Genomic DNA, 12,642 nt, shown 5'->3' on the forward strand with positions numbered 1-12,642 from the left:
GTAGAGCAAGGTTGGTCAGCACAATTAGATTAAAGAAAAATTGTGGTCATGTCAACACAAACTGTAACTTAGTCAGCAGCAAGAAATGATTGGTTTTGGCGAAGATTTCAATGTAAGTTATTCCTGTTGTCTCTGGCTTAGCTACTGTGATTAAACCATACAGACCAGGAAGATCACAACTTCAGCCTGCTATTTGTGCTTGACTGGTATTAGGCTTGGCAGCACTTTTGGTGTTGCAGCTGGTGGTGTCAGTGCCTCTGGATTAGGGAAGGGAAAATTGCCCAGGATTTCCTGCTCCTGATTACTATCTCGTGACTCTTACTGGAAGTGTGTGTGTGTGTGTGTTGACTTAAGTTGATGCCTGGTTTTGGCTTAATTGTGGTTTCTGCTGTGGTCAGATATTCTGCTGACTGTGTTGGTTAAGGTTGAAACATCAGTAATGATCACTTGGGTGAGGTACCATAGAACTGCCCAGTGTCTGTAACCGTACTCCAACCGTGAGTTAACACCTTCTGGAAAGGAATGGAAATGATTATTGAAGGAGACTTTATCTCAAGTATACGCTGTACTTTTACTTAGCCATGTGCTGAATTTGATACTTGAATATGGGGCATGGAGCTAACTTAAGCATGAGACTTTGGGTGATAAGAATAAGGGGCAGAGAGTTGGTTCTTTGTCCCATATTCCACCATTATGTGCATGGCAACATCACTCAGCAGGTAAAATTGCTGTTCTAAATCTGGAGACTGATTATCTTGTTTGACTTAAGGGTTTGAAAGCTGTACAGTGATTTGAGATTAGGTTGTACTGTTGTTTTTTGGCTTCTTTAGCATATTGATCAAATACCCTATTGGAAATACTGAACATTAACTCTAAATATAGCACTTTAATCTTGCGTCTTAATTCATCACCTTCCATTGCCGTAATCACTGGCAACAGCCCTGTAACCATCAGTACTTCACCACCTTTTATATCGAGGGCAACGCCAGTTTGGAAAGACCAAATCTTTAATTGCAGTTTTTTTTAAAGTTCTATTGTACATAGGGTACACCATGTCACGGTTGCAGTTTCATTTTTGAATCCTAATTAACTTTTCTTTGTCTCGTTTTTCTTTTACAGTGAATTATTGGGACCATCCATTCCTAACCGTCAGGGGCAGTAAGGATAGTAATACTGAGGACCACAAAGACATGGGATCTGAAGCTTGTGTTGCAAAAAGTGTCTGTCTATAACTGTACCCCTTTCAAATCGCTCTGAGTTCTATGGTGGTACTGTACTGGGAGTAGGTACAACTACTAACATGCTGTTGACCCTCTCAGGATGATCGGATAATTATGATGGCAAAAAAACAGGATGTGCGGATTCCAAACTACAGCATCAGTGTCGTGGGATTATCTGGAACGGAAAAAGAGAAGGGCCAGTGTGGAGTTGGGAAGTCATGTTTCTGCAATCGATTTGTGCGCCCTAAAGCCGATGAATTTCATCTTGACCACACATCTGTCCTCAGCACCAGTGACTTTGGGGGCCGTGTTGTTAACAATGACCATTTTTTGTATTGGGGTGAGGTTGGTAGAACCGTGGAGGAAGGGGTGGAATGTCAAATTCATGTGGTGGAACAAACGGAGTTCATTGATGATCAGACTTTTCAACCACATCGGAGCACCGCTCTGCAACCCTATATTAAACGTGCTGCAGCAACCAAATTGGCATCTGCTGAAAAGCTGATGTATATTTGCACTGACCAGTTGGGTCTGGAACAAGACTTTGAACAGAAGCAGATGCCAGAAGGGAAGCTACTGATTGATGGTTTCCTTCTCTGTGTAGATGTCAGCCGGGGTATGAACAGGAATTTTGAGGAGCAGCTTAAGTTTATCACAAATCTGTATAACCAAATAATAAAAACAAAAAAGCCCATTGTGGTGGTGCTGACAAAATGTGACGAAGGTGTGGAACGGTACATACGTGAGGCACACTCCTTCGCCATGACTAAAAAGAACCTCCAAGTGGTGGAGACATCAGCTCGATCGAATGTCAATGTCGAACTGGCCTTTAGTACTTTAGCTCAGTTAATAGATAAAAGCAGGGCAAGGCCCAAAATAACTCCATATTATGAAGCATTGAAACAACAAAGTCAACTAATAGCTCATGGAAAAGATAAGTATGAATTTATCATTAACCACTGTGTCACCCATCATAATGAAAGTTGGATGAATGCCACTAGGAAAATGCAGATGAAACCTGAATTCCAGGAATATGTGTATCTAGAAGGAACTCCGAAGGCCAAAAAACTGTTCTCGCAGCATGTCCTGATGCTCAAGGACAAGCACATTGACCACTTAAAGAACAAGTACCTCAATAGACTTGTGCTCGCTCTTGATGCCCTTTTTCCAGATCTGAACGAGATTGAAAACTTGAACTGGCCCATGGCACAGCAGAGATTGAAGACAAAGAAGGACTTCTCCGCCTGGTTTGTTGTCCTTAGTGAGACGCCATGGGATAAAACTGATCATATTGACAACGTGGATGACGACCGGATTCCATTTGACTTGCTGGCTGGGAAATCTGCTGAAGATCAATTCAGAAAACATATAGAGAAACTGAAGAATGAAAGAAAGAGAGCTGAGATGAGGAGAGCCTTTAAGGAAAACTTGGGATCATCACCTTTCATAACCCCTGGAAAACCATGGGAAGAGGCTAGAAGTTTTGTTATGAATGAGGAATTCTATCAGTGGCTCCAAGAGCACGAATACCAAGATATTTACAGTAGACACCAACGTGAGATCATAGACAAGGCCAAGGATCAGTTTCAGGAATTGCTTTTAGAGTATTCGGAGTTGTTTTATGAATTGGAGTTGGATGCGAAGCCCAGCAAGGAGAAAATGGGTCTCATCCAGGATGTTTTGGGAGAAGAGCAACGATTTAAGGCACTTCAAAAGCTGCAAGCTGAGCGGGACGCCCTTGTCTTGAAGCATATTCATTTTGTGTACCATCCAACAAAAGAGACTTGTCCAAACAGTCAGAAATGTATGGACAGCAAAGTTGAACAGTTGTTGGCTGCTAGATTTTATCGATCTTCTGACCGGAGCCAAATGAACTCTCATATGGACTCCAGTGCTGACAAACTCAACCTTGTACTACTTGGCAAGGATGGACTTGCACATGAACTGGCTAATGAGATTCGAGTGCTGTGTACTGATGACAAGTATGTGCTGGAGGGCAAAATGTATGAACTATCATTGCGACCAATAGAAGGTAATGTAAAACATCGGGTTAATGCTTTTCAAACACCGACCTTCCAACCTCATGGTTGTCTTTGCCTCTACAACTCCAAAGAATCGCTGTACTACATAAAGGAGAGCTTAGAGAAACTGAAAGAGTCAACTTTAGACCGAAGGGACAATCATTTTGCACAGCTGCCTCTAACTCTAGTTCTAGCAAACAAAAGGGAGAGTGGTGGAGAAACGCTACAGATTTTGAGGAACCATGGCCAACAACTTGCCAACAAATTGCAATGTCTTTTTGTTGATGTAACTTCTCACAGTGTGGGTTCCGGACGAAACTTCAGTGAATTGCAAATCAATCAGGCTTTGAAAGGCTTGTTGGATACCATGAAACGGAATTTGAATCTAGTAAGTTCATCCCCAAGCATTAAAGATTTAACTGATGCAGATCTTCGAATAGTAATGTGTTTGATGTGTGGTGATTTATTTAGCGTGGATGAAGTTCTCCTCTCCATCATTCAGCCTCATTTTTGTAATTCATTGCAGCCTGGGAATAGCAATTCAGTAATGCTTGAATTAGCAATGCGTAAGAGTGTTGAACTATCGATTCTTTCCTACCATTCCTCTTTCAACATAAGGAAAAACCAGTTAGTCCATGGATACATTATTTTTTATTTGGCTAGGCGCAAAGCTTCCTTAGCAATGCTCCGTGCCTTTCTGTCAGATGTGCAAGACATCATACCTATTCAGCTAGTAGCCGTCACTGAAGGAGCTGAAGTGTCGGAGAGCGATCTTTCACGGGATCAACTTGAAGAAGGCCAGGAAATTGCTCATGAGATCTGTGGCAAGTTTACTGTAATATCTAGCGTGCAGCCATTTCAGCACAATGTAGAGACTTTTGCTCCATTTTTCAGAGATGTTGCTGAAAAGAAAATCTTTGTTGAAGCTTCGCACATGTACGACAATGCAGCAGAAGCTTGCAGCAACACAGAAGAAGTGTTTAACTTTTCTCCCAGGCCTGGCTCACCTCTCAACAATTCAAACTGCTTTGACTATGATGAGGACATTGAAGGTCCACCACCCTATGTTGCACTTCGAGATGAAACTTCTGGGACTCCAGTGAGCAAAGAGCAATCTAAGCTCTTAATGGACCTTGAAGGGAATGACAACTACTCGCTGTACACTCTTGGCTCTTATGAGAGACTAAATAACAAAGTACCTCCTCCTGTAAAACCAAAGCCAATGGTACATTTTGACAAACTGATGAAGAAAATGGATTCCTCTGAGGGGAAAGAAGCAGCCAACAAAGAAATGCTGAGAAAGCCTTCAACTGTAAGTTGGGCACCTTCTGATGATGGGTCATACACCTCTGACTATGCAGAACCAGTAGACACCTTGGTGAGACCAAGAGGGAATGAAGAGAATATCTATTCAGTACCACATGACAGTACCCAGGGCAAAATTATCACAATCCGGAATTCTATTTCTGCCAAGTCCCAAACTAATGGAAGTGGTAATGGGTCGGACAGTGAGATGGACATCAGTTCTTTGGAGCGCCAAAGGAAACTTTCTTCTGTCAGCAAACCATTGCTGTACAGGGACCGGTCCAAAAAGTTAGGCAAGTTTGCAAGTTATCGAACAAGTTTCAGTGTTGGCAGTGATGATGAACTTGGGTCTCTGTCATCACTGAAAAAAGCGGAGGCTGATTCTTCACTACCTAAGGGAGATAATACATCCAACACCTATGAACCAGATGGAGATGAATCAAAGCGAGGGAAGCTTCTTCGTAGCTTGCGAAGGCCAACATCAAGGGTAAGAGTCCTGATTCCATTACAGAATTCTTTCTAATAGTAAATGTGAGCCAAAGTACACTCCTCCCCCATCATTTAAAGCATGAGAGATTGTTGAGTAAAATTTTACTTTTGCCTAATTACCAGATTGCACATGGGTACAGTAAGACTATAACAACTTGCATTTATCAACATAGTTATTGTAGGAAAAAGTCCCAAGAGGATAGTCAGACAAACATTGACACTAAGCCAAAGGGCTGGATAATGGGATGGGTAGTTAAAAGCTTGGTTGAGGAGAGGGACTGAGTGGCTTAGGGAGAGATAGCTGAAGGTATGGCTGCCAGTGGGTAGAACCAAGGGAGTAAGGAATGTACAAGAGGCCAGAGTTGAAGGAACAGAATTTTTGGCAGGTTGTAGGGCTGGAGAAGTTTAGAGATTGGGAGGGGCAAAGCCATGGAGGGATTTGAAGTTACGAAGAATTTAGTTTTCCTGAAATTCTAGTTTAATTGCTATAAAATGCAGCTGTGGTAAACAGTGTACATGTCGCTGAGTAACATAATCAGTAAAATGCCTTGAATTTTACATGATGAATTATTTGTTGTGGTGACTTATTGAAGTAAACATGGCAGCCACCAATGTTTCAATAAAGTTTTTTCTTTTGATGCCACCAATTTGAGGGAAGGGTTCTTACCCAGCACATTGGAAGAACACCCTGCTGTTTTATGAGTCCTGCCATGGAATTTTACTATCCAGCAGTACAGGCAGATGGATCCTTAGTTTAGGATCTTATCCCTAAGTATTGCACAATTGATTGTGTTCAAGTCCTGATGTGATGTTGAAACTCCGAACCTTTTAACTTGGAGGCAATACTGCTGCCTGTTGAGCCAAGCTAACATTCAGCTATATTTGTACTCTGTATGAGATCTGTTATGCTCAGCAACATCACAAGTGTTTAGTAACAGCTGCTTTTGTTGAAGGAAAATTTGAAAGTTCTTCTGTGATTGCCAACTGCTTAATACTAAGCTTCAACTTGGAAAAGATACTGCACAAATAGAATAATAGCTGAACTTGAAGGTACAAAGACTTTTTCCAAAGATTTTGAATTGTACTCGTGGTTCATGAGCAGTTTTATAAAATCATTGAGCGAACTTGTAGTTTTAGCACCTTGGTCATTTAAAGCCATTTTTTAAAAGAAAAATCTAAATTATATATTAAATTTTTTGATGCCCTGTGGCTGACCTTGCTTCCAAGTTGCTGTTTTTGGCACTGTAATCACAGGCAGTGTTCGCGCTTGTTCATGCTCTTTTTTTTTCTCTCTTCCACTTGGCCCACCCCCTCCCTCACCTCTGTCTTTTTCCTCTCCTTTCTTTCACTCTGTTCTTTCCCTTCTGTTTGCCACCCTTCCCTCGTGATAGAAAGCAGTCCTTGTCTTGAAAGGCACTACACTATCTTCTAGAATGTGAGAAGTGTAAAATTTCTGAGGAGTCGGTTAAATATAGTATAAATCCGACTGGAACGTGCACAAATGTGGATGGGTGTTGTCTACTATTTTCCCCCCCCCCCCCCTAGGTAGAATCCCTTCTCAACACTGAATATGTTTGCTCACAAGTGAAGAATGATGCTTAGGAGAGATACCCAAGAGCTGCTGCTGCTTGTTGAACTGTCCTTTAGAAGAAGAGTTCTTCCTCTGTTCAGTTCTCTCTTATATTCCTATCTAAAACCAGGATGGCAATCAATTACCAGATCCCATTAGTACTGAACTGCAACTTGTAAGTAAAGAGGGTGCAGGAATGATGAAATGTACACTGAAGAATAATTGAAAGGAACTCCAATTTGAAATGCAGATTGAAGTTAGTTTTCCTTTTAAACAACGATGTTTTGTTATTAATTGGAACATATTGATTATGGGGACGTGACTTATATCCAGGTTCTAAATCCTCTCGCTCTAAGCTCCCAAAATTTATTTCAGTCTACTTTTTAACAGCAGTAGTAAATACATGTTTCTGCATGAGGGTTTCCATACAGTTTGATTTCTCAATTATAGCACTGTCTGGGCATGGCTGATGGAGATGGGGCAGTTGCATTGGAAGGAGTGAAAATTAAACTTGAATGCGTACTAGTTTTTCTGCATTGGTGTTATTGGCAGGGCATAGAGCAGTATTTGTGCAATTTCGAGTGAAGTTACTTATTACTCAATTGGAGAAGGGAATACAGTGCAGAGACTCTGTAGGAAAGAAAATATAAGTGGCAGAAGAACATTTCCTCTTGCAGTTTTTCCCCTCCCCTATTAAGCTGCTGATGGTTCAGTGAGTGCTGGCAGCAGATTCAAGTCGTCATTCTTCACTTATGAACCAAGATGGTGAGTATTCGGATGCTATTCCTGCACTGAGTGCAATACTATCACCCGGTGATGCCCACAAATCACCTATTGATCAGCTGGTGATTTCTTGGGTTAATAGCTGTCCTGTCTCTGGGTGGGGATTGGAGATGGAAGTGAGGTGAGAAACTTGTGAGCAAACACCAAGCAGTATATCTTCATATGTTAGGCTTCTATTTTGTCACTGAGTAGAAATGAGAAATGTTTGAAACTTTTTTGCTGTTTAAATAAAATGAGTGAATTAATGCTGGTATTGAGATTACAGGAGCAATCTAAGTAAGTATTTCTAAGAAAGCATTTAGAGTTTTCTTTTTCTGGTCAGTTGAAACTTTTACCCAATCATTTTTTGATAGAATAATCCACTACTTGTATCATGTTCTAAAATGAATTTAAGCTTTAGAGAACTAGCAGTTGCTATGGTGATAGAGATTTTTTTTGTAATTGTTTAATTTTTGTCCTTTGATAGTTGAGAATGGAATATTTTCCACTTTTAGCATCTTATGCTGGTATCAAGCACTCCAGGTTCTGATGTTGTAGAGGTTAGATACAAAGTAAAGTTCTTGTACTTTTTTCCCATTAGTATGCTCTCACCTTGAATTTCAGAGGAGCATCCCATTCCCGATACTGGGTATACATGGATATACCTTTGTGTCTGAAAAAGACTTTCAATTTTGTGCCATTTATAGTGTGGAGTTCCATCCATTGTCCACAAGATTGAAGTGGCTCAAACTCATACTAGTTAGGACATTGCAGCTGTATTAAGAGGAGACTTTCATTCCATTAGTCAGAGGTTGAAGGCCAGTGTTGTCAACAACTGTCTCCCAGTTCCCTAGTGGGTAATGATGATTAAATCTGTGTATGATGCAATAGCTTTCAAATTACAAGGCTCTGCGTTCCCAGGTATAATGAATTGTCCCATTTAGGATTCTATTTTGTATTGATTTCTAGTGTGCAGTGCCTGGTACAGTTTTGCCTTAATGGTCAGTTTTTTTTTAGAGATACAGCACTGAAACAGGCCCTTCGGCCCACCGAGTCTGTGCCGACCATCAACCACCCATTTATACTAATCTTGTATTAATCCTATATTCCTACCACATCCCCACCTTCCCTCAATTCCCCTAACACTTACCTACACTAGGGGCAATTTACAATGGCCAATTTACCTATCAACCTGCAAGTCTATGGCTGTGGGAGGAAACCGGAGCACCCGGCGAAAACCCACACGGTCACAGGGAGAACTTGCAAATTCCGCACAGGCAGTACCCAGAAACCAACCCGGGTCGCTGGAGCTGTGAGACTGTGGTGCTAACCACTGCGCCACTGTGCCGCCCGTAATCCCAGCCAGTCAGATCCAGATGGCATGAGTGCTATTGCTTTTTCACACTTCTATCAATTGGATATTGTTCACTATTATAAAGCTGGACATGGTGTATAATAATTATTGGCAATCACATTTTGGACTTCACTGAACATTTTTTAAATTCATAATTTAAAAAATATTACCTCCTTAAAATGGAAGCATTGTCCGAGATTGCCAGTGTTTATGGGGCTGCAGTCTGCTGCATTACTCTGTCGTATCGTTTGCACCATGCCCAGCTATCATGCTTCTTCCATTCTTAACATTTTAAAAATCTCTTTAGGCTTACCTTCTGTTGAAACCTCCCAGTTGTCTCCAAGGTACTTGGCGTTGCGGTGCTGTGTTCAACCATCCCACTGACAAATTTATTGTTAACTGGCAATTCTTTTATTCCTAACAATAACAAGAATGCGTTATTAGATTAGATTAGAGATACAGCACTGAAACAGGCCTTTCGGCCCACCGAGTCTGTGCCGAACATCAACCACCCATTTATACTAATCCTACACTAATCCCATATTCCTACCAAACATCCCCACCTGTCCCTATATTTCCCTACCACCTACCTATACTAGTGACAATTCATAATGGCCAATTTACCTATCAACCTGCAAGTCTTTTGGCTTGTGGGAGGAAACCGGAGCACCCGGAGAAAACCCACGCAGACGCAGGGAGAACTTGCAAACTCCACACAGGCAGTACCCGGAATCGAACCCGGGTCCCTGGAGCTGTGAGGCTGCGGTGTGCCGCCCTCTGATTATTCTTTGTTTTTCAAAGAAAATGCCTGTCACAACCTCGGGACATTCCAAAGCACTACACCAATGAGGTATTTTTGAAGCATAGTTGCTGGTTGCCACATTTCCTACATTACAACAATTTGCACACTGCAAGCTTCAACAAACAGCAATGAGATAAATGATTGGGTAATCTGTTTGAGATATTTTTGGGGTAAATATTGTCCAAGGTACTGGGGAGAACTCTCCTCTTCAAAATAGATCTTTTGTGTCAGTTTAAAGTCTCATCCAAAAGATGGCACCTCTGATACACCTCATGCTCCCTCAGCACTACATTAGGACTACATTTACTACAGCAGTACTAGATTGCGTTCATGTGGCTCTGGAGTGAGATCAAATGCATTATGTGCAAATATATATACAGTCGTGGAGTTTGAGCCTGATCATATTACTGACACTCCCACAATTTTCTGGTAACACAATTTCACTTACACAGTTGCCATACATCAGTGGTCCTGATACATTAAATGGGCTAAGATGATGAATCCTCTGACTTACTGTGAGTGATGAAATCTCTTTATGCACTTGTGTTTCTTTATAAATGCCAGCATGATCTCTAACTGACATAAATCTGCCCAAGAATAATTGCCAACTAACTGACCCAGGAAGGCGCAGTAATTGCGCCTTTTAGCCTTAAAGGGACACATTGAATTGCAGATGCAGAATAATATGATGTATTTGGTACAGAGCTCTGGTGCTTATAAAATGGCCTATCCTCAGCCTTTCAACCTGACCAGTGCAGAGGAAATACACAGATGTGTAATAAATTTGTAAAATAAACCTTGTCTTGATGCATTATAATGCCTGTAAACGTAAATATTCTGCAGCGTGTGCACAGAGACTGCAGGTATCCTCAGTATTACTGAATTATGGGCCCAAGAGCTTCCAGTTTCCACTCCTGAAACCTATGTACAGTATTTACTTTCTACACTTGTGCTTCAGACCTCTTTTAAAGGAGTGTGCTCTCCATACCACTTTCTATCTTTTTGAAAAACAAATTATTTAAGACTATAGTGATTTAGCTTTATTGCACCTGTTTACTTAGTCTGTTTCTACTGATAAGTGTAAATGGTTTTATGTCTGAATTTTTATTAAATCATGAGTGCAAAAATCCCATGGGTAAGGGTGTGGTTATTGAAGTATCATTAGGGGTGGTGAATTGACTGGGAAGAATTCCTAAGTGTGGTTGAACTGAATCAATAGTCATTATCAATGAGGCCATTCATATATTCTAACTGTAAATTAATTCCCCTTCCTCCTCCCTGATGTCCTCACTGTTTGCGAAGAAGTATTTTTTAATTTGCCAGAAAAGAAAATGAAACTAATTATAAATATAATTTCTTTAATTTGTTTCATTTTTCCAAGCTTTATTGGTGAGATACTGGTTTCTCTACATCTTTCTTATATGTCACGTTGAATACCCCCACCTCTGTTCCCTATTCTGCCTGTTTGAGTAATTTCTCTTGTAATATCCAAGGTCCTAAAATGTATGCTAAATATGTTTTTGAAACAGCAGTGTTTTTCAGCAGAGTCAGAATCTGCTCTTTTGCCCATTCTGGTGCTGAACCATAATTACTTGAAAAGTCCCAAGTTTAATTCTTAGCCTGTGATCATTTTGCTGATGTCAGGTTGCTGGTGTTGGCCTTAGTCCTCTATGCTTTTAAGAAGGATTCAGTGAAGGTAGAGGAATTGGCTCGAGTTTTTCTTGGATGGGGGCAGCATTGAGTTTGAGTGCATTACCCCCACACAGTATGGAGCCACGGCCACTTGTGTCCAGTAGTGGAGGATGGCCAGTGTCTAAGAAACCTACCGTCAACATCAGTAAGTGCTTCCAGAGCAGAAGTAGAAAAATTAGATACCATTTCATTTTTAAAAAAAAAATAGATTGCAGGAGTGTACAATGCTGTACATTGCTAATGGTGACTACTTTTTAGACCACTTTGTATAGATAATATAATTTGAAATCCATTATGATCTTAACTCCCTTCAGTTGCTTCTAATGACTTTATTGCACATTGCACTCACTGATGTTTGACGGTGATATTTGACCTGTGTGCAGATCAGCTTGTTGCGGGATTGATTGTGTACTTGGGAGGAGAAAAACAAAATGAACCTTAAAATAAGTGCAAGGGAAACTTTTTAAGTTTGTATCCCTATTAACTGTTGGGACTCGGGGTTGAATTCCATTACTTTAATGACTGAAATTCTAATGGTACTTTAATGAGTTTAATGCGGCTGTGTCAAGACAGCTTCAGCAGATTAGATAGCTGGGGTAGAATTTAATAAGCCAGAAAATGGGAGAATGCTGGTTGCTTCCAGTGGGTGATCACAGAATTTTTTTTAGCTCCAAGAGTGAAAGAAATGGAATGGTCCATAATATTAAATGTCTATTTTTGGTTAAAGGCAATATTAAAAAAAAAAATAAGTGGACATCTATGCCAGGCAGCTACTAAATTCAGTAGTTTGTAAATTATATGAGCCAGTTTCCTCTTTTTTTGTTGTTGTACATTTTAGTTCAATTTGCCGATGTGCAGAGTGACGCTGGCTGTGGAAGTAAGGAGTCTCTAATCAAATCTGTTTGTGATCAGTTTCTCAGTTTTGCATAGTACATACTTTTACTGAGTCGAATTATCCAGTAATACCTAGATTTATGGATGGGCAAAAGCACACTAGTCCACTCGTCCACATAATTGCTAATTCAAATAAACAGCTGCTCACTAATGTCAGCTGGGATGTGACAATTCTCCATAGCAATCCTGGGAAACGGTGGCGTAGTGGTAATGTCACTGGACTAGTAATCCAGAGACCCAGGCTAGTACCCGGGGCATTCATTCAAATCCCACCATGGCAGCTGGTGGAATTTAAATTCAATCAATTAATTCAATTAATTTATGAAAATTTGGAATTGAAAGCTAGTCAGTCATGGTGACCATGACACTACCATCGATTGTCGTAAAAATCCATCTAATTCACTAATGTCCTTTAGGGAAGGAAATCTGATGGCCTTACCTGGTCTGACCTACATGTGACTCTAGGCCCAAGCAATGTGGTTGACTCTTAACTGCCCTCTGAGATGGCCTAGCAAGCCATACAGTAGTACAAA

At 40.7% G+C, this 12,642-nt stretch overlaps 1 protein-coding gene across 1 annotated transcript in view; it reads left to right on the forward strand.

The window, feature by feature from the left end:
- arhgap35a (Rho GTPase activating protein 35a) overlaps nt 1–12,642 on the forward strand; it is a 139,760-nt gene that overhangs the window by 57,797 nt on the left and 69,321 nt on the right. Inside the window, exon 3 of the mRNA XM_068019022.1 lies at nt 1,120–5,033. Coding sequence (XP_067875123.1) covers nt 1,335–5,033 — 3,699 coding nt within the window. The 5' untranslated portion in view covers nt 1,120–1,334. The remainder of the gene's footprint in view (nt 1–1,119; nt 5,034–12,642) is intronic.

This window comes from Heterodontus francisci, chromosome 40 (assembly GCF_036365525.1).
Source record: "Heterodontus francisci isolate sHetFra1 chromosome 40, sHetFra1.hap1, whole genome shotgun sequence".
Classification (NCBI taxonomy): domain Eukaryota; kingdom Metazoa; phylum Chordata; class Chondrichthyes; order Heterodontiformes; family Heterodontidae; genus Heterodontus; species Heterodontus francisci.